At 53.8% G+C, this 16,885-nt stretch overlaps 8 protein-coding genes across 8 annotated transcripts; 4 read left to right on the top strand and 4 right to left on the bottom strand.

The window, feature by feature from the left end:
- Positions 1-318: 318 nt before the first annotated feature.
- On the top strand, positions 319-1,931 carry CTAM01_13391 (uncharacterized protein; the record flags this gene model as incomplete). The annotated part of the gene is made up of 2 exons (XM_060529395.1): positions 319-902; positions 965-1,931. 2 exons carry the CDS (start codon positions 319-321, stop codon positions 1,929-1,931), a joined length of 1,551 nt encoding a protein of 516 aa, XP_060376040.1.
- A 351-nt stretch (positions 1,932-2,282) lies between these two features.
- On the bottom strand, positions 2,283-3,246 carry CTAM01_13390 (uncharacterized protein; the record flags this gene model as incomplete). The annotated part of the gene is made up of 3 exons (XM_060529394.1): positions 2,283-2,779; positions 2,837-3,148; positions 3,207-3,246. 3 exons carry the CDS (start codon positions 3,244-3,246, stop codon positions 2,283-2,285), a joined length of 849 nt encoding a protein of 282 aa, XP_060376039.1.
- A 566-nt stretch (positions 3,247-3,812) lies between these two features.
- Positions 3,813-7,056, bottom strand: CTAM01_13389 (amidohydrolase; the record flags this gene model as incomplete). The annotated part of the gene is made up of 3 exons (XM_060529393.1): positions 3,813-5,492; positions 5,550-6,817; positions 6,909-7,056. 3 exons carry the CDS (start codon positions 7,054-7,056, stop codon positions 3,813-3,815), a joined length of 3,096 nt encoding a protein of 1,031 aa, XP_060376038.1.
- A 1,276-nt stretch (positions 7,057-8,332) lies between these two features.
- On the top strand, positions 8,333-9,621 carry CTAM01_13388 (uncharacterized protein; the record flags this gene model as incomplete). The annotated part of the gene is made up of 5 exons (XM_060529392.1): positions 8,333-8,410; positions 8,463-8,598; positions 8,655-9,175; positions 9,229-9,327; positions 9,391-9,621. The coding sequence occupies 5 exons, from the start codon at positions 8,333-8,335 to the stop codon at positions 9,619-9,621; spliced, it is 1,065 nt and encodes a 354-aa protein (XP_060376037.1).
- A 1,094-nt stretch (positions 9,622-10,715) lies between these two features.
- Positions 10,716-10,865, bottom strand: CTAM01_13387 (uncharacterized protein; the record flags this gene model as incomplete). Its single annotated transcript, XM_060529391.1, has 1 exon — positions 10,716-10,865. The coding sequence occupies one exon, from the start codon at positions 10,863-10,865 to the stop codon at positions 10,716-10,718; it is 150 nt and encodes a 49-aa protein (XP_060376036.1).
- A 397-nt stretch (positions 10,866-11,262) lies between these two features.
- On the top strand, positions 11,263-12,414 carry CTAM01_13386 (uncharacterized protein; the record flags this gene model as incomplete). Its single annotated transcript, XM_060529390.1, has 1 exon — positions 11,263-12,414. The coding sequence occupies one exon, from the start codon at positions 11,263-11,265 to the stop codon at positions 12,412-12,414; it is 1,152 nt and encodes a 383-aa protein (XP_060376035.1).
- A 340-nt stretch (positions 12,415-12,754) lies between these two features.
- CTAM01_13385 (short-chain dehydrogenase) lies at positions 12,755-13,908 on the bottom strand (the record flags this gene model as incomplete). The annotated part of the gene is made up of 4 exons (XM_060529389.1): positions 12,755-12,888; positions 12,944-13,109; positions 13,169-13,765; positions 13,822-13,908. 4 exons carry the CDS (start codon positions 13,906-13,908, stop codon positions 12,755-12,757), a joined length of 984 nt encoding a protein of 327 aa, XP_060376034.1.
- A 707-nt stretch (positions 13,909-14,615) lies between these two features.
- CTAM01_13384 (DEK C terminal domain-containing protein) lies at positions 14,616-16,519 on the top strand (the record flags this gene model as incomplete). Its single annotated transcript, XM_060529388.1, has 4 exons — positions 14,616-15,132; positions 15,545-15,726; positions 15,813-16,271; positions 16,331-16,519. The coding sequence occupies 4 exons, from the start codon at positions 14,616-14,618 to the stop codon at positions 16,517-16,519; spliced, it is 1,347 nt and encodes a 448-aa protein (XP_060376033.1).
- Between the last annotated feature and the right edge of the window lie 366 nt (positions 16,520-16,885).

The raw sequence follows: 16,885 nt of genomic DNA, 5'->3' as shown, positions 1-16,885 counted from the left end.
TGGCCGAGGAATGCGCCACCGAACAAGCGTTTTGCGCCGGTGTCTGCAACAAGATTGCCCGAGCGGCAACAGGAATGATAAGGGAGAGGGAGCACTAAAACTCGGCGTGAACGACGAGACATCAACAACAACAACGAAACGAAGATTAAAAGAATACGGGATTGCATGTGAATCTTCATGGATGTAACCTTAACTTCTTGATCGAACCCCCTTCCTTTCGTTCCGAGCTCACTAGCTACATCCCTACCTCAATCTGTCATCTTTCTCTATATCCTTCTTTCATTCTGCCTTTTGGATTTTCTCAGAGAGGTTGCTTCGATGCCGTTCATAGCAGCAAAAAGATCTCCCACGACCTCGCCTGTCATGCCGTGGCTATCGAGATCACCATCGTATCAGTCACCCACCGGCTCACCACGCACATCACCAAGGAACAGCACATGCGGGCCGATCAAGACATGCGGGCCTTCAGTAACATACATACCACCACTTATAGATGGAGCTTGTGGAACCGTACCACTAGCACAGAAGCCGACTTTGCCATTGCTTCATGAAGATCTACGGGAAATGTGGCAGATGATGCCGGGTTTGATGGCTTCGCTAAGAACACACGTCGCCAACCACCGTCAGCACCTTTCCAAGAGCCACCTCAAGGACATCGTCATCCAACTCAGTCTGGCCATTGTTGAAGTTGGGATAGTGACGCTTGCGGTTCCCTTGTTCATCATTCTTCCGGGGATCTTGTTCGGGGCTTGGCTAGGAATCTCAATGAGCATGGTCCTGGGTCTGAGTTGGTTGATGAACGGAAACGAAGTTATGACCAACTGCGACGAGTTTGGAAACAGCACAACAGACATTGACGATGATGAGGAGAGATGGATCTTCATTGGCGGGATGGGCACGAGGTAAGTCCCCTTCTCTTTCACCTCTTTTGGAAGCGATCCTACGGAAACTAACACTCACGAAGCTCAACACACCTCAAACATTGCACAATTCCTCGACTCGCCCGCCTTTTTGGGCGCTCTTTCAGCGGTATTCAGATGGCCACCTACGGACTCCCCTTCGACATGCTCCTCCTCGCCATCCAGCGGTGCTTCCCTTTCGACACCCAAGCCTCGCGCGCCCTCTACACCGAGCTCCGCACAGCCCTCCTGGACGCCGCCGTCCACCGAGTCGCCGTACTCGCCCACAACAACGGCTCTCTGCCCGTTGCGCACGTTCTCGCTCGCCTCTGCTCCGACATTCAAGCGGAAAAGCTCTCCAAACTGGAGATCTACACCTTTGGTGCTGCGGCTTCGGAATTTGTGGCGCCTCTCGGGGAAACCAGCCGCAAGGTCACCCGCTTTGAGGATGGATCCACCGCGGTGGTTGAAGAGCGTGGTCCTCACATCGAGCACTTCGCCTACGCGAATGACCCCTTTGCGCAAATGGGTGTGCTCCGTTCTGTTCAAAAGAAGCTTGACGGCCGATTCTGCGGCGGCGTTTTCGTGATCCAGAACCAGGTTCCCCAACCCTCTGGCCACTGGGTTCCCGACCAGCGACCCGTGATGCTTCTGACAGACTACCTCTCGGCCCTCTTCCCCGACCCTTCATCGCCGCAAGCACCCAGCAGTATCCTCGACTACGTCATGATGATCGACCGCGATATTGCTGAGAAGCGCGAGCTCGCTGCCATGGCAAACTACGCGCAGACGCGCCGATCCCGGAAGGACAGCCGCCGCCTCAGCTGGACTGGCCTGGGAGCGACTGTCGGCGGCAGAAGCGGCGTCATGGACGGTGTCACGGGACTCGAGATGGCGAGACGCGGATGCCGTGACTGTGATGGCCACCGTGGACGCGAGGTCAGTTGGCTCTCCAACTACGTGCAAACCGGCTGGGTCGTCGAAAAAGAGGCTCAAGTCGTCGATGCCATGGGCATTGGAGGCAAGTTTTAACAATCTTGTCTGACCTGGTCTACGCTAGCGTGGCCCCCTAATTTGTAATGTTTTACACCACTTTCTGTACTCTTGTCGCTCACAAAAGATGTTTCAGTGGGACGGGACTGGAGGATGTTCGCGGGTTTTCCCACTCAGGGGACTGTATTATTTCTCCATTAGCATTGGGCGTCGGGGTTCTTTGGCTAGGAGGATATTGAAAGAATCATGATATAACGAGTTAAATGTATTATGGGATAGAAGGGCTGGAAGTATCTCGCCCTCTCCACAATCCGCTTGGATAGATGCGGATTTGGAACTGGCGCTTCGGAATGGGCATATAGATGGAACAAGGTGCTAGTTAGAATAATTTCAGACACGTACATCTCCCCAATAGTATGTCTTGATATCCGCCCCAAGGAAGTCGTCATTGTACTCCCGGCCAACCTCGTCGTCAGCAGCACCCGCGCATACCAGTAGAGGCATGAAGTGCTCCGCGCCATAACGAGGGTGCATTTCGTAACTGTGAGAGAATTTTCGCCAGTTGGACAGCGCCTTGATCCGGTCTTCCCGCTTTTCTAGGAGTGCGGCGCCCGTCAACTCCTTGTTCCACTCGTTGACCTGCGTCCCGATCCTCTTTGCCGTTGACGGGTCTCCCATCATGAGTGACCGCAACTTCCCCATGTTGTGAAGCGAAGCAAAACCCGACCCGACGACGGCGACGTTGGTGTCGCGCAGAGCTGAGAGGGCCCGACCCATGCGGAAGTGCTCCTCGGGGTCCTCAGAGGCCAGTACTGAAAGCTGAATGACTGGAATGTCGGCGGCTGGGTGAATGAGGAGGAGTGGAATGAAGACGCCATGATCCCAACCTGGGTTGAACGTTAATCTAGGTTTACTACAGCTTGCGTGCCATTGCTTGTACTTACCACGACGTGAGTTCATTACCGGTGAGAGACCCTCTTTCTCGAGAGCCTGCTTCAACTCATTTGCGATACTTGGCGATCCCGGAGCGGGATATTTGAGTGAGTATGCCTCCCGCGGGAAACCGCCGTAATCATAGTACAGGTCATGGTGATCCCCTGATGAGATGGTCGGTGCACCCTCTGACCAATGTGCTGTCACAACCACGATAGCTCTGGGTGCGTCTGGTGTGTTGAGCTTCAGAATCTTGGGCACGCGCTTTTGGAGTGATGCGGTGATGGATGCGTGACCAGGGTCTCCAAGAACAGGCATGGGACCTAAGATGTGTAAGTCAGCACTGGGGGTTTCATCGGTCTTCAATGGAGCTCAACGTACCTCCGCCGTGCGCGACGCAAATTGCTGCAGCGCGTGTCATTGTAGATGATGATGTTCCGAGTTTTCGTCTGTTGATCCAATTGATTTTTGAAAGTCGTAGAGTTCTAGTCAAATAGGACAGAGTTCTTGTTTCTGTTGTCATCCGATGCTATTCAAGTGCTATTAAGACCCTGACTAAACCAACGGATGGTGGGGGGACCAGGAGGCTCAAATAGCAACGGCATCCGTTTAGTTGGCTTCGATTTGATCCTTTCTCATTGGTCAAAGTATGATACGCCGGGATTGTCACCGTCCGGGATCAGATTGGTAATACCCGCGCGGGACCACAATGGCAAAGGAATCAACGCGCCGACCCTGCGGCAAATCATAACGGCTAGAGCTGATTCAGCTGGATCTAATGTGCTTAGAATGGACCATTCTCAGTATCACTATCTGTTGTCAAGTGAGCCGCCAATGCAGTTTGATCATGCGTTGTATTACTGTCTTCCCCGCGCGGTTCGGAACCGGGATCGGAATAGTTTCCGAGTCATTAAATGGGTCTTTCAGGTTTCGGTGAATATGAACTACCCGTTGTAAAAGTAGGCCTGGAACCTTCCCACGATTCGTTTACACGAAAACAGACACGGTGTCACGGCCGCTGCCGACAGCACGAATTCTGCCTCCAATCTCAAGCGGGCTGCCCTCATACACAGCAAAGTGGCGAGCTTTCCTCGACTGCGACTCTTCAATGCCAAGAATCTTGTAGACGTTGGAGGAAACCAGATCCAGCGCCTTCTTCTCGCTCAACCGACCATTGCCGTTCTTCTGCGCAATGCCGGCGAGTAGTCCCAAGTCACGGATCAACCAATCCTCCTCCAATCCAATGGCAGTGACGACACCAGCGTCTAGGAGAGTGTCAATGGCGGTACCGTTCGTGAGAGGAGCGCCGGTCAGAGAACGTCTTTGGTCCCAGGTGTATGAGTACGACTGAAAAGGTGCAAGAAGCACACCAACACCGGCGTCGGCTAGCTCTGAAGCGACGAGATGAGACTCAGCGCCTCCAATGATGGAGACACGGAGCTTGGGAGACTCCTTGGACTGACTCTTTGCAGTCAAGGCCTCCTCGACTGTGGCCTTGACTCTGAGAGCGGCGACAATGGTGTCCGCACTACGGACTGTCAGGACCAAGGGCAGCTCTCCATTGACCACCTTCTTGAGGTAGGCCGCCTCTGAGAAAGGATCCGATCCGGTGTCGTTGGTCGCAACTGCCTCCAAGAGGGTGTGTCGGAGCTTGCCAATGGCATCGGAGATGGACGGGTTGTCACCTCTCTTCGCGGCGAGAGTCAATGTACGATGAACGGCAACGTCCTCGGCCCAAACAGCGCCCTTCTCGAGCGAGTGCTTGGCATCAGTGTTAAAGCCAACACTGGTTCCAGAGTGCGTCAATCCACCTGTGAACTTGGGCGCCGAGATTGCCTTGGTAACGCCGTATTTCTTAGCTATGTGCAGCTTCTTGTTGTCGAGCACAAGGCCGTCAAGACCACGACTGAACCCGGTGGGGTTACGGCCGTTGTCCGTGTCCGCCTCGTTGTCGATCTCGTTGAGGCCAATGAGAGAACCGAATGCAGTGAAAGTCTCGGTGATGTGGCCATTCTTCAGGTCAATGACCTTCTTAGACGAGGACTTGGCAGCTGCAACCTCCTCGGTGCAGGCGCCGATGCACTTGATATCGCCGTTTGAGAACACAACGTTCACCGTCTCGCTGTCGGCTGTGTTGGCCTCCTCGCCCGACAGCCAAACGTTGGAAACGCCAGTGAAAACGACCTCCTTAAGATCGGTGATGTCCTCGGTAGTATTGGCTAGCTTGGGGTCGGGAAAGATAGGGCCGTCAAGAGGCTTCTTAAGCTCAAAAGGATCAGAGAATTGAGCAGCTCCATCAATCCATACTTGCACAGGCGCAGCACCAACACTCAGAGGATCACTATCCCACACAGCAATATCGGCATCGAATCCGGGCTTAATCTTGCCAATGCGCTGGCCCAAACCCAGCAACTCGGCAGGAGCAGATGTCACACCGGACAGAGCTGCATGGTAAGGAAGGCCATATCTGTAAGCCTTGGCGGCCTCGAAGAGGACATGCTGGGCGTTCAAGACCGGGTTATCACTGACGTATACGGGAGTAAGACCGTTCTCCCAAAGGATCTTGCCAGCGTACTCGGAGCCAACGTACGACTCGGACTTGTAATACATGTTGTCGGCAAACAGCGCAGAAGCAGGGGGGCGACCACCCCAGACGCGCTTTAGGATCTACATAAGCTTATTAGTGATGGGAGGATCACACGCAAAGAGGGTAGAAAGACGCACCTCGGGAACCAAGAAGGTCTGATGGGCGTGGTGGAAAGCCCGCACCGGGAACTTGAACTCGTTGGTGTGGTCAACGAATGCTTCAAGGTCCGGAATCGTGTAGCAGTGGGTGTTGATGTGCACTTGGCCTCGCAAGGCAGCACTGAGGCTCTCCCACTTGAGGTCCTGGGGCAAGTAGGATGACTGGCTCTCCACTCCAAACTTGTCGGCGGCCGCACACCAGTCGTCCTGCTCTTGCACAAGCTTTGCTGCCTGCTCAAAGGCATGGCGGAACTCCCAGCTCTCGCCGAGGCGGGAGAAGGGGCTGTGCCCGACCTTTCCGTAGACGCGCTTCGCGTTCTCTCCGCATGCCATCTTCATGTACCGCCAGTTGCGATCCGGGTCCGCCAGCATATCCTCGGCAGAAAGCTCGGTGCGGCCATCGGGCTTGCCAACGGCATGTTTAATGACAAAGGCCTCGCCTCCCATGTTGTTGCCAGAGCCCGGCAGAACCAGCGAGGTAGTTACACCTCCAGACTTGATGACCTGGATCTGTGGGTCGAGGGGGTTGAGTCCATCGATTGAACGAACGTAGGGAGTAATGTCGTTGGACATCTCATTTACATCTTGGTTGCCGACGAGCTCGGGTAGGGCACCAACACCGGCGTGGGAGTGCATGTCAATAATACCGCTGGTCAGTTGGCGGCCCTTGGCGTCCCAAATCTGGGTATCCTTAGGAAGGGAGTCGAGGGAGATGTCGGCTTCGACCTTTTGAATCAGGCCGTAATCGATGAGGACGTCGGCAGTGATCCACGAGTACCCTTTGCCGGCACGCGCATCTTCTAGAGATGTTCCCTCAGCGGCCTCGCCAACCCAGATTGTGGCATTACGGATGAGCGTCGGGCGCTGGCCGTCGACGAAACGAGCATTCTTCTCTCGACCGAGACCAATTGGATCCTGTGGCTTGTGTCGCAATTTTGCACAGGTCGCCAAGTCCTGCTGCAAACGCTCCGCAGAAAGTGAGGAGGATGGCTCGCGGGAAGGCAGTATCGAGATCTGTTTCCACTGAGCAAAGGCAATGAACGCCAGACATCCCACGATGAGCTTCATGCTGCGTCTGGGTCGTAGCCATCGTTTGTGATGATGAGAGTGCCGGGGGGCCGAGGGCGGCGGAAGGTCCGCGGCGCTGTACGGCGGCAACATGCCGCTCTTTTCCGAATCCATGACAACACCTAACGTTTTGGTGTTGTTTGAAGCAAAGACGATCAAATAGCAGACGTTGAAAAGTTCTAGGAGCAAGGGATATGTTATATTGGCCCCAAAGCTCTGAGGATTGGGTTCCTTGGGGGAGCCCTTGGCCCAATCAAGAAGGTGACTGACGGTTCGGCTGGATTATCGGCCGACGTTTCAAACCCAGAGCGCAGACATCGCCGACGACAATGAGCTTTGGGAGTATCTGGAGGGGCACACGGGGAAGTGATCGCTTCTCTTCGGTCGCGACTTCGGCAACGTGAGTGGTCAATGACATGGATGATGGTGAGAGCGTGGAGTCGAATGAGGAGCTCACCCCTGCCAGAGCTTGCGTGATTACGTAGCTGAAGAGATAAGCTCCTGCTGACTTATGAGCTCTCTGAAGCACTCACGACTTTGAAGAACGATGACTAATCTCAGGATCCTTGGTTTCTTTATCTTATCTTCCCTTACCCTTATCGATTGCCGGCATGTCAGGTCCGATTGCGGGGTACCTTAGGTACGTTATCTTTAGAGTCATGCATAGTCACCACTACCTTAGGCAGGGAGGCATTCACTCCCCATCATCAGCTTCATTGTTTACAAGAGTCTTTCGAGTCCACCACTACTGGCAGTGAGATGTATTGTCTGATAACCACGTCCTGGCTCTGCTTGGTGAGGATTCCTCAAATGCTTGATTGTGCGGAGACATGCCATAAGCGATCCTAGTACTCAGTGACATGAGAATGTGAAGCTAGCTGCATTACCTACTCACCTTCGTGTCTCTTTGAGACCTCGTAGGCCCTGTTTCCGTCAGTTCGGGAACTGACTAAAGGTATGTGAGGATGGATGTTGACGTTGCGTGCGCTACAGCTAGGGAAATGACCCCTTTCCGTAAACTACATGTGGCTGGGGCAGGAAGGTCGAGCCGATGGTTGAAGCATTGCGATGCTCAGGTTCTATTACGTACAATTTGATCAAAAACCTGACATCGCGACACTACAGCCCGACATCATCAGATCCTTTGGAGTCGTCTTGTGGGGTGGCAAGCCAAGGCGTTTGCGGGGAAGCATCGGAGTCAAGTCAACATTCCAGGCGGGAGACCTACTGCGTGGTAGAATGCCACGCTATGTGCTTGATACGCTATTTACGCTGGGTCCGATGCATGCATGCAAAGTTGGAGAACACGGCATGCGTTAAAGGATAGGGTCTCTTTTCACTACCCAAAAGACGTGCATCTCATTGGCCAAGCCAATCGAGGCCAGTGATTGCCGGTGGTCTCAATCTATTGCCCAAAAGAGGTATCGTGGCTCTGGAGCGGGATCCCACGATTCGGAAAGTCTACCCAGTACTAGCGGAGACTTAACGTGTCCGGCTGTCTGGGCCGATAACGGTCTCCTCTTGGCTCCTCGACTTGTATCAGGGATCCTCGCCGTATAAGTTGGCTGTTATCCTGAGTCACGTCAAGAGTTCGTTTCTGCGCTGAAACGATTCAACTCATCCCATCTTCTTATAGTCACTTTAAACATTTTGCCTTCTAGACTTCGCCTCTCACATTATTTCCAAACGCCGATATGTTCCTCCTCTCGGCTTTGGCTGTAGCTGTACTGCTATTCTCTGCATGGAGGTGGAAGTGGCGATATGCCACAAAGGTGTGTCTCCTTATCTTTCAAAGATCCCACGGAGACGTCTGACTGTGTAAAGGAAAAGCTCATCGGGACTAGCTTGCAGGAGGAATCAGACGAAAAGACCGACATAACGCCTCTGAAAGATTTTGACTGGCAGAACATCGATCCTGCCAAGCACCGGCCATTCAAGCCAGTCTATCACATCACCATGGGTACCACGAACCTTGCACATGAATCTTGCTTACATTCTAACGGATTATCATATTAGCCATCCAAGCAAGTCCGCCAGAAGACCTCATCATTATAGACAACAACTACCTTGATCGAGTGACCGAGCGTCGTCAGCTTCTGGAAGAGCATACGTCAACGGTAGCGGGCGCTGTGCCAGAAGGCCTACCTGCTCTCCATGAGGCCTGGACTTATATACTCTCAGAGTATCTGCCGAAGCGATATCCAACCATGTTCTCTTTGTCCGAGGACAAGACTAAGTTCCATAACCATGTTACCAAGACATCACTGCCCCTCGCGCCGCCGGAGGACCCCGTGACTGCCCTCAAAGCTCTTGGAGAGACCGTGGAAGACGACATCTTTTTGCTCCTTGAGACACCAGAGGGCCATCGTTGCGTGGCGTTCGTTTGCTGCCATCCTGCTGGATTCGACCCGTCCAATAAGCTCGGGAAGCTGATGAAGGACATTCACACCCCAGTGCCGTCATATGAGAAGATTGGTGCAAGCATGGAGCGCTTCTTCTCTCGATTACAGGTTGGGAAGAGCGTCAAGCGGATGAACGTGAGCTTGCTTGTTCTTGGATACCAAGGCGTTCCGCTGATGAATTGATATAGTGGTCTGTTTCGACGCATGAGAACCTCTTTAGCCCGAGCAACTTGCACATTTATGAAGGCGACAAGACAGAAGAGGATGAGGATGTCGATATTTCAAAGGTGAGATGGCCTTCCTTGACACTCAATGTACCGTTTACCAGAAAGCTCATACCACCCACTCAGGCTCGTTTGCGCCAAGAACTACAAACCTTGACCAGACTTCCCAAGACGGGAGCGATCATGTTCTCATTCAAGACGTATCTCACGCCCATAGAAGAGGTGAAGAAGGAGGGGTGCGGGCTCATACTTGCGGACGCCATAGAAGGGTTGAAGACGGGTAATGCGCCTGGCATGTGGGTATACAAGGGGGCGTCGCGTTGGGGCAAAAGTGTTTGTGAGTACCTCAGGTCGTGATGAGAGCCAGGACTATAGAAGATGAAGAAGCGGGTTTTTGGTCGGTTAGCCAGGAATATAAGATGAACTGATGAAGGTATCTGGAGAGCAGGAATGATGAACCAATTCAACGGTTGCTGCCCTTTCTCGACCTAGCATAACTGACCTCTCTCCATAATGATGATTGCTGTCTTGCATATCTTGCTTGTCTATTGATCAGGGCTGATCTGAAGCCCTAGGGAGAAAATCGGGGCGGCTTGCTGACAGTCCACAGTCTCGGGCCCGGGTATGCATGCCTATCTCGGGAGATCTCCCGCCTTATTCGCACTTCTTAACGTTCAATCCCAATAAGCAGTGTATCCGTACCCTTGTGTCCTATTACATACTTAAGGTGAATTAAGGTGAGCGATAGCCGAAAGAGAGAACGTTATTTCGGGTATACCACATCACGTCATTGGAAGTCTTTCCCGCCGCCACGCCGTCGCCCACAACCCGACGGTGGCAGCCGATGAAGGCGGCAAAAAGGCTTGCAGTTTGACAGGCGGGCGGTGGCTTTCTCAAATTGAGTTTTCTGGGATGAACTTGGGTGCTTGAATATTGGCAATTGTACACTACGGCGAAGGCCCAAAGAAGGGTATTCCCGGTTGTGCCGAAAAGGGGCGCTTGCGGCTTGCTCGTTTGGAGACGGCCCCGATCCGGCCTAGCGGACCCACCCCGAGCCCCGTGTGCAAATTTCCCACCAGCAGAAGCTTCGCACCTGGGCGGCTCTCTCTCGACTACAACGTGCGTTCTCGCAGTCTTGTAGCACCCCCTGCATCGTCATCCATACAAGATGCAAACGAGATGTGGGCTCGACTTCATTAATATCAAGCGCCCACTCAACACCCTGTTCATTTCTCTCTGGCTGTGTTGGTCCGCCTCTCCCACCCGAGCCCAGGCCCTGGTCTTTCCATGACTCCTTTCGCTGCGGGATCCTGCAGTTTCTGCTTCTTTGCTTCTAGCCAAAGTTGCTACTGTGTATGGGGCATGCCTTGCCTTGCCGCCGCAACCTGGGACCTGCAGGCCGCACACGTACGGAAAAGGCGTGGCCTCATCAACCATGGCCTCACCTGAAGTCAGGGACAACTCCGCAATCTAATCTCACTCACTGCGGACGGAGTACGTAGTAGTGCGTACAGGCCTAATTCGCTTGACAGAGGCTTGCAAGATGCATCCGCTGAACCGGGAAACCTTGCCGTGAAACAAAGTGCTTCTGCAAGGCCCATCTCCCCAAAGGAGCCTTCTACTCTATTCCTCGCAGCTAAACCTGCGGGGTCATCTCCTTTCCAGGAACCACGGAGCGAGGATGGAGTTGAATCTTCATCCCAAGGGTTAAAGTCCAGGAAGCCGAAGGAGACCTACATAAAGGAGCTGGTCTGCCAACGCGTAACGCAACCCTCGTTTCGTTTGAGCTTAGCTACATTCTCTATCGTACATTGAACTTCCTCAAGCAAGGCCAAGGCATCGATTGCTGCGACCTGCGTCCTCTCTTTCTTTTCGAAACATTCCATTCGCTCAAACCCTTGAATTCAAGCTTTCTCCAAGCCGCCCGGTCGGTTTAGGCATATACACGCTCACTTACACCCAAAACTCCCAAGCCAACCACACAACCAACCCGCAAGAATGAAGTTCACATGGAGCATCGCCAGCGCGGCTCTGCTGGCCACCCGCGCCCAGTGCGAGATCCTTTGGGATGGTCGTTTCAACGACATGACCTCTGCCACTGACCTCGACAAGTGGTCCTGGAGCAGCCAGGTCGGCCCCTACCAGTACTACATCCACGGTTCCGGCGCCACCACCGACTACGTCAACCTCTCTTCCGACTTCAAGAACCCGGCCGACACGGGCTCCAAGCAGGGTGCCAAGATCTCCCTGACCAGCACCTCCTTCTGGAACGGCCAGACCATGCGCCGTACCGAGCTCATCCCCCAGACCACCGCCGCCATCGGCAAGGGCAAGCTCTTCTACCACTTCTCCCTGAAGCGCAGCGACACCAACGCCCCTTCCCTCAACAAGGAGCACCAGATCGCCTTCTTCGAGAGCCACTTCGTCGAGATGAAGTCTGGCTGGCAGAGCGGCGCCACCGGCACCGAGGACCCCCTCCTCCGTTGGGTCGTCGGCGGCAAGACCGAGTGGAGCGTCAACTGGGACGCTGACGTCTGGCACAACGTTGCCTACGAGATCGACTTTGACGGCGGCTCCGTCGGCTTCTGGCACTCTACCGGCGCCGAGGCCCTGACTCAGGTCGTTGCCCCCGTCACTGCCTCCGCCTCCAGCAACGGTGCCGACTGGCACGTCGGTGTCCTCGAGCTCCCCCGTGACGGCTACGCCGACGAGACCGAGGACTTCTACTTCTCCGGCGTCTACATTGAGAACGGCGAGATCACCAAGGCCGTCGGCTCCGGATCTTCCGACACCGGCTCCTCCGCCCCTGCTTCCTCTGCTGCCCCCGCCGCCACCTCGGCCGCCGCCGCCTCCTCCTCTGCTCCCGCTGCTGCCGCCCCTACCACTGCGGCTCCTACCACCACCGCCGTCCCTACCACCAGCGCTGCCCCCGTCTCCTCCGCCGCTCCCGTCGAGTCTGAGCCCGCTTCCTCCTCTGCTCCCGTCGCCACCCCCGTTTCCTCTGCCGCTCCCGTTGTCTCCGAGGAGCCCTCCGCTCCCGCTGCCACTACCCCGGCTGCTGCCACCACCAGCTCTGCTCCCGCTGCCTCTGCTAGCGCCAAGCCCGCGTGCCGTCGCCGCCGCCGCCGCAACCACGCCAAGCGCAACTAAGCCTTTCCGCTGTTGATTGGAGCTTGAGGAGAACGAACGCTGCCTGGGTGTCCCTTTGGACTCCGAGGCGAGGATAGGACCACTTCTGATGTACATATCATTTTTGCATATAAGACTTGTCACTGTGCCTATTGGACTTAGTTTTGGATATATTCTTCAGTGTACGATACCAAAGCTGCCCGCTCTTTTGATGTCTGAACTGTGATGAAGAACTAGTGATTCACCACTTGACGACTCCCTGGCTGTGTTGTATTGCTGGATTTGCCTCTAGTCACAAGTGGTGAACGACGAAATTTGGCAGATTTTTGGACCTTCTTAGGTGACTGAACAAGCTCGTACACTAGAGATACTTTGCTACCTGCTCTTCAGTCCATTTCCAAAAGTCCTCGGCGAGACCTGTACCGCCCTCTTCGCGGGACTTGGAGCCCTGGACAAGGTCATCCCGAATGGCATAAAAACGACCCCAGGGAACAACTGTAAGACGTCCAATTAGTAAACCATAAAATTCAGCAGACAAGGTCGGACGCACCCCAATCGCCCGTCTTCTCAATGGTCACATCGGGAGATAACGCCGCAAATAATTCCGTGTAAGCGCCATTGATGGCAGGATATGTGGTGGCTTTTCTGAACAGCGTCGGGATCAGCGCCGTGATGTGGCGATCCAGCTCTGATGAAAGGTTTCCTGGGTTCAAGGCCTTTGGATAGTTAGTTATCCATTTCACATGCTCTTGACCAGATATTTGCCAAGACTTACTAGACTGATGACGCCGTCGGCTTTGTGTCGCTTGGCGAACTCAGTAGAGTGGAAGTAGTTGCCTGCCTTGCTGATGCCGTACTTGAACTCCTTGATTCTATCTCTACTGTAGTCGAGATTATCGATCTCGATGGCAGGGTTGGGCGACAAGACCTCCGCGGCTGAGCTGGAGACCCAGACAACACGACAACTGTCTTTGGGTGCCGTCTTGGCCGTTTGCACCAGAGTCGGCGTCAGCAACTTGGTGAAGAGGAACGGGCCGACACAATTTGTTCCCAGCTGTAATTCGTACCCCTGGGCTGTCTTGCTCCCCTGAGGCGGCATCATGACACCGGCATTGTTGATGAGAAGATGCAGCTGCGTCTCCTTGGCGAGGAAGGCATCGGCTGCGGGTTTGATGGTGGTGAGGTCGGCCAGATCCAGAGTGAGGAGATCCAGCTTTCCTGTAGAATTAGGTACCGCCTCCTTGATAGCGTTGATGGCTGAACGGCCCTTTTCTTCCGAACGGGAGGTAGCGTAGACAGTGGCGTTCTTGGAGTACAGAATTTGTGCGACTTCCTTGCCAACACCAGTGTTTGCTCCTGTAACGATGCAGATCTGCGACGTGTAAGTATCAAGCGAGTCATGATGAGGGTATTACGTGAGATACTAACTCTGCCAGAGAGATCGGGAATATCCTTCTCTGTGAATTGCGGCCGCGGCGGAAAGGCCTGGGTGAAGATGCTGAAAGGGTTGAGCATCCTGACTTGCCTCCCTTATAGCAATCTCGAAGCAAGAAACGGCGTAACCTAGACGATGTAGGACAGAAGTAGTGAGAGTAATAAGAATATGGAATAACTCAAGTGCGATCAGAGAGACCGACGTCACCAATCCAATGGTTAGACACAAGCGCAGTAGATAGACTGATAGTCTGCAGAAGATGGTCAAGCAGTGACCGCCAGAGACTTCATTGGCCCGAAGCTAACTTGGAATAGTGGAGTGCGCCTTTGCTGATTTGGGAACCGCTCTAGACCTCACCGAGACTTGATCTAGTTTCTGATTGGCTTACACACCGAAAAAGTATCCCACCGGCCAGACAAGGTGCTGACATGCGATCGAAGTCGATATAAGACATAATCAATACTTAGCAAGGTAGGTAGGTTGAAAATACTCTCTATAGGCACTTTAAGCCATCTTGATATATGGTAATTATCTTACTTGAATATGACTGAATATGACTACCTGATTTGCTTACTAAGGTAGATATACCATGACAATGAGATAAGACTGGGTGAAACCTCCAGAGGCGCCTTCCCCGGCCGTATAATGCAAGCCGAGCCACGTGATGCTTGTCAGGCGACCGGTGTGGGGTGGGGCTGCCGAAGGAACATCAGCCGGGAGTCAATTCGGCAATGTGATTGGCACGGCGTCGAGGTCTGGGACTGATGGCAGCACGAGCCAACGTCTAATGCACAACTGCAAGACAAGAAAGAACCCAAAGACCACTTTTTTTTCTGTCTTTCCATCCTTTCAGCCACACATAACCCGCACTTGGGCTTTCTATTCGTCGGCGTTGTTTTGGTTGCTGAGGTATCTCATTCTCCCCTGCTGCGGATACCTGACCTTACCTCACCTACGTACAGATACACTACCAACAGACTACCCGGTCTTCAGAACAGACCACACGCTAAGGTGCCGACCGAACAAGAACCAAACATCGGAAAGTGTGAGCCTCACCTTTTCTTGCCCGGGCCACAGATCGCACCACACACTGCACACTGCACACTGCACCGACACCGCACATCCGTCGCATCTGGCCGTTTGGGACAAAACCTCGCCGGTCCATTCTCACACCCCCAGATCAACTTCCACGTCTCCCAGCGACACGTTATATCCATCAGGTGCATCAGCTCTCTTTCGCGACTCCCGCCTTGGCAGCCACGCCCCACCAAGAGATCGGCCGCTCTTCAGCCTTGTGCGTGTGTGTGTGCCAGCACGTTGATGCACTCCGCCGCGATATAAAGAAGCCAGAGGCGTGGATCGTGCTGTCCCACTTTGCATCTTCTATTCGACTTCGAATTCTCATGCCCCTCGCGCCTTCCCACTGATGCCAAGCTGAGGTACGGATCGTCAAAGATATGCTCTGATTCGAGGCCAACCAAACAATCCACCTACCAACTCTCTTCTTGCCGATCCCTCAGCTTCTTCCACAATCGACCGGCCAGCTGCGTCTCCAAGTGCTTCGCAATACTCTTGCGCGACAACTCCAACCGACCGTGCACCTGCGACTATCGGTCGCTCCGGATCGAATATCGACACATCTACAAAACACTACTCCAGGAACATCATACACTCTGGCAGCAACATGTCTCTTCCCCGTATGTTCCTGCGCTTTAGGTCTTGTTGCCTGCAACGCTGTCGCTAAACTGATTTCTGCAGTGAGCTCTGAAGATGAGGATAACTACACGGCCATCATAGATGGCATCCTTGCGACCGCGGACTTGACGACCATCACTCGCAAGAAGATCCGTTTGGGTCTGGAGAAAGCTCTTGGCGGGAAGGACCTGACTGCTCAGAAGGTAATTATATACCCAGTAATCCCACTGCCAGCTGCAGACATACACCTACCAATAACCTGGGTCAAAGCTAACACAGATGCTTGCAGGATGCCATCAAGGCGCTGATAGAAGAGCGCTTCGACGCCATCTCAGGCTCCAACGACGCAGCCCCCGACTCGTACTCCGCAAGTCCCGCTCCGAAGCGCGAAGCCAACGGCCACGACGATGATATTGATGGCGAGATTGAGGTGTCCGTCGCGCCTGTCCGGAAGAGACAGAAGCGTGAGGACTCGTCTGAAGACGCCGATGCCAAGCTCGCTGCGAAGCTACAAGCTCAGGAAAACCAAATGGCAAGAGGAAGGACAACTCGAGGCGGCAATGGCGCAAGCAGTAAGGGTAGCAAAGCGGCCAAGAAGAAGAAGGCGCCCCGCAAGAAGAGCGACAAGAAGATTGACGACAGCGACGTCGAGGACAGCGGCGAAGCGCCGAAACGCAAGGCTGGTGGTGGATTCCAAAAGCCCTTCAACTTGAGCGAGCCGTTGTCAGAGTTGCTTGGCGAACCTCAGGTATGATTTTTCCGGGATGACATGCTGTCTGACAATAACATGCTGACTTTTTACCCCAGCTCTCTCGCCCGCAGGTTGTCAAGAAGCTCTGGGAACACATCAAGGGCAACGACCTACAGGATCCGGAAAACAAGAGACAAATCATTTGCGACGACAAGATGCACGCGATTTTCAAACAATCCAAGGTGGATATGTTCCAAATGAACAAGATGATCGGGGCCCATCTTTACCCGGTTGAGGAGCAGTGAGAGTATATTTAAGGAGGGACATGGTCCAAGGATGAAAATAACACGGACAAGCGGTGCGATTTAAAGCAATGGCGTCTTTCTGGTTTGGGATGGGCAATCAGAACTTTCCGGGCGGTTTGGTTGGACATCCGGGTCGGGTACAGGCAGCAAATGGATGGCGAATCGCGAAGTGCCTTCTAGTGTGGTTGTTGGAGGAGGATATCAGTAGAGGGTGGGTTCGTTGTCGCCATGGCATCTTTACATACTTAGTATTTGGCCATGCTGGATGTTGCAGCTGTGGCTGCAACTGCAGGCTCTACGCTACCTGAGGTAGAGAATCTAGGCTAGCTCGGCCTTTGGAATCGGTCGAGACTAGTCTCCCTTGAA

This window comes from Colletotrichum tamarilloi, assembly GCF_030869305.1.
Source record: "Colletotrichum tamarilloi strain Tom-12 chromosome Unknown Scaffold_94.1, whole genome shotgun sequence".
Lineage (NCBI taxonomy): Eukaryota > Fungi > Ascomycota > Sordariomycetes > Glomerellales > Glomerellaceae > Colletotrichum > Colletotrichum tamarilloi.
This window is presented reverse-complemented; position numbering and strand designations above follow the sequence as displayed.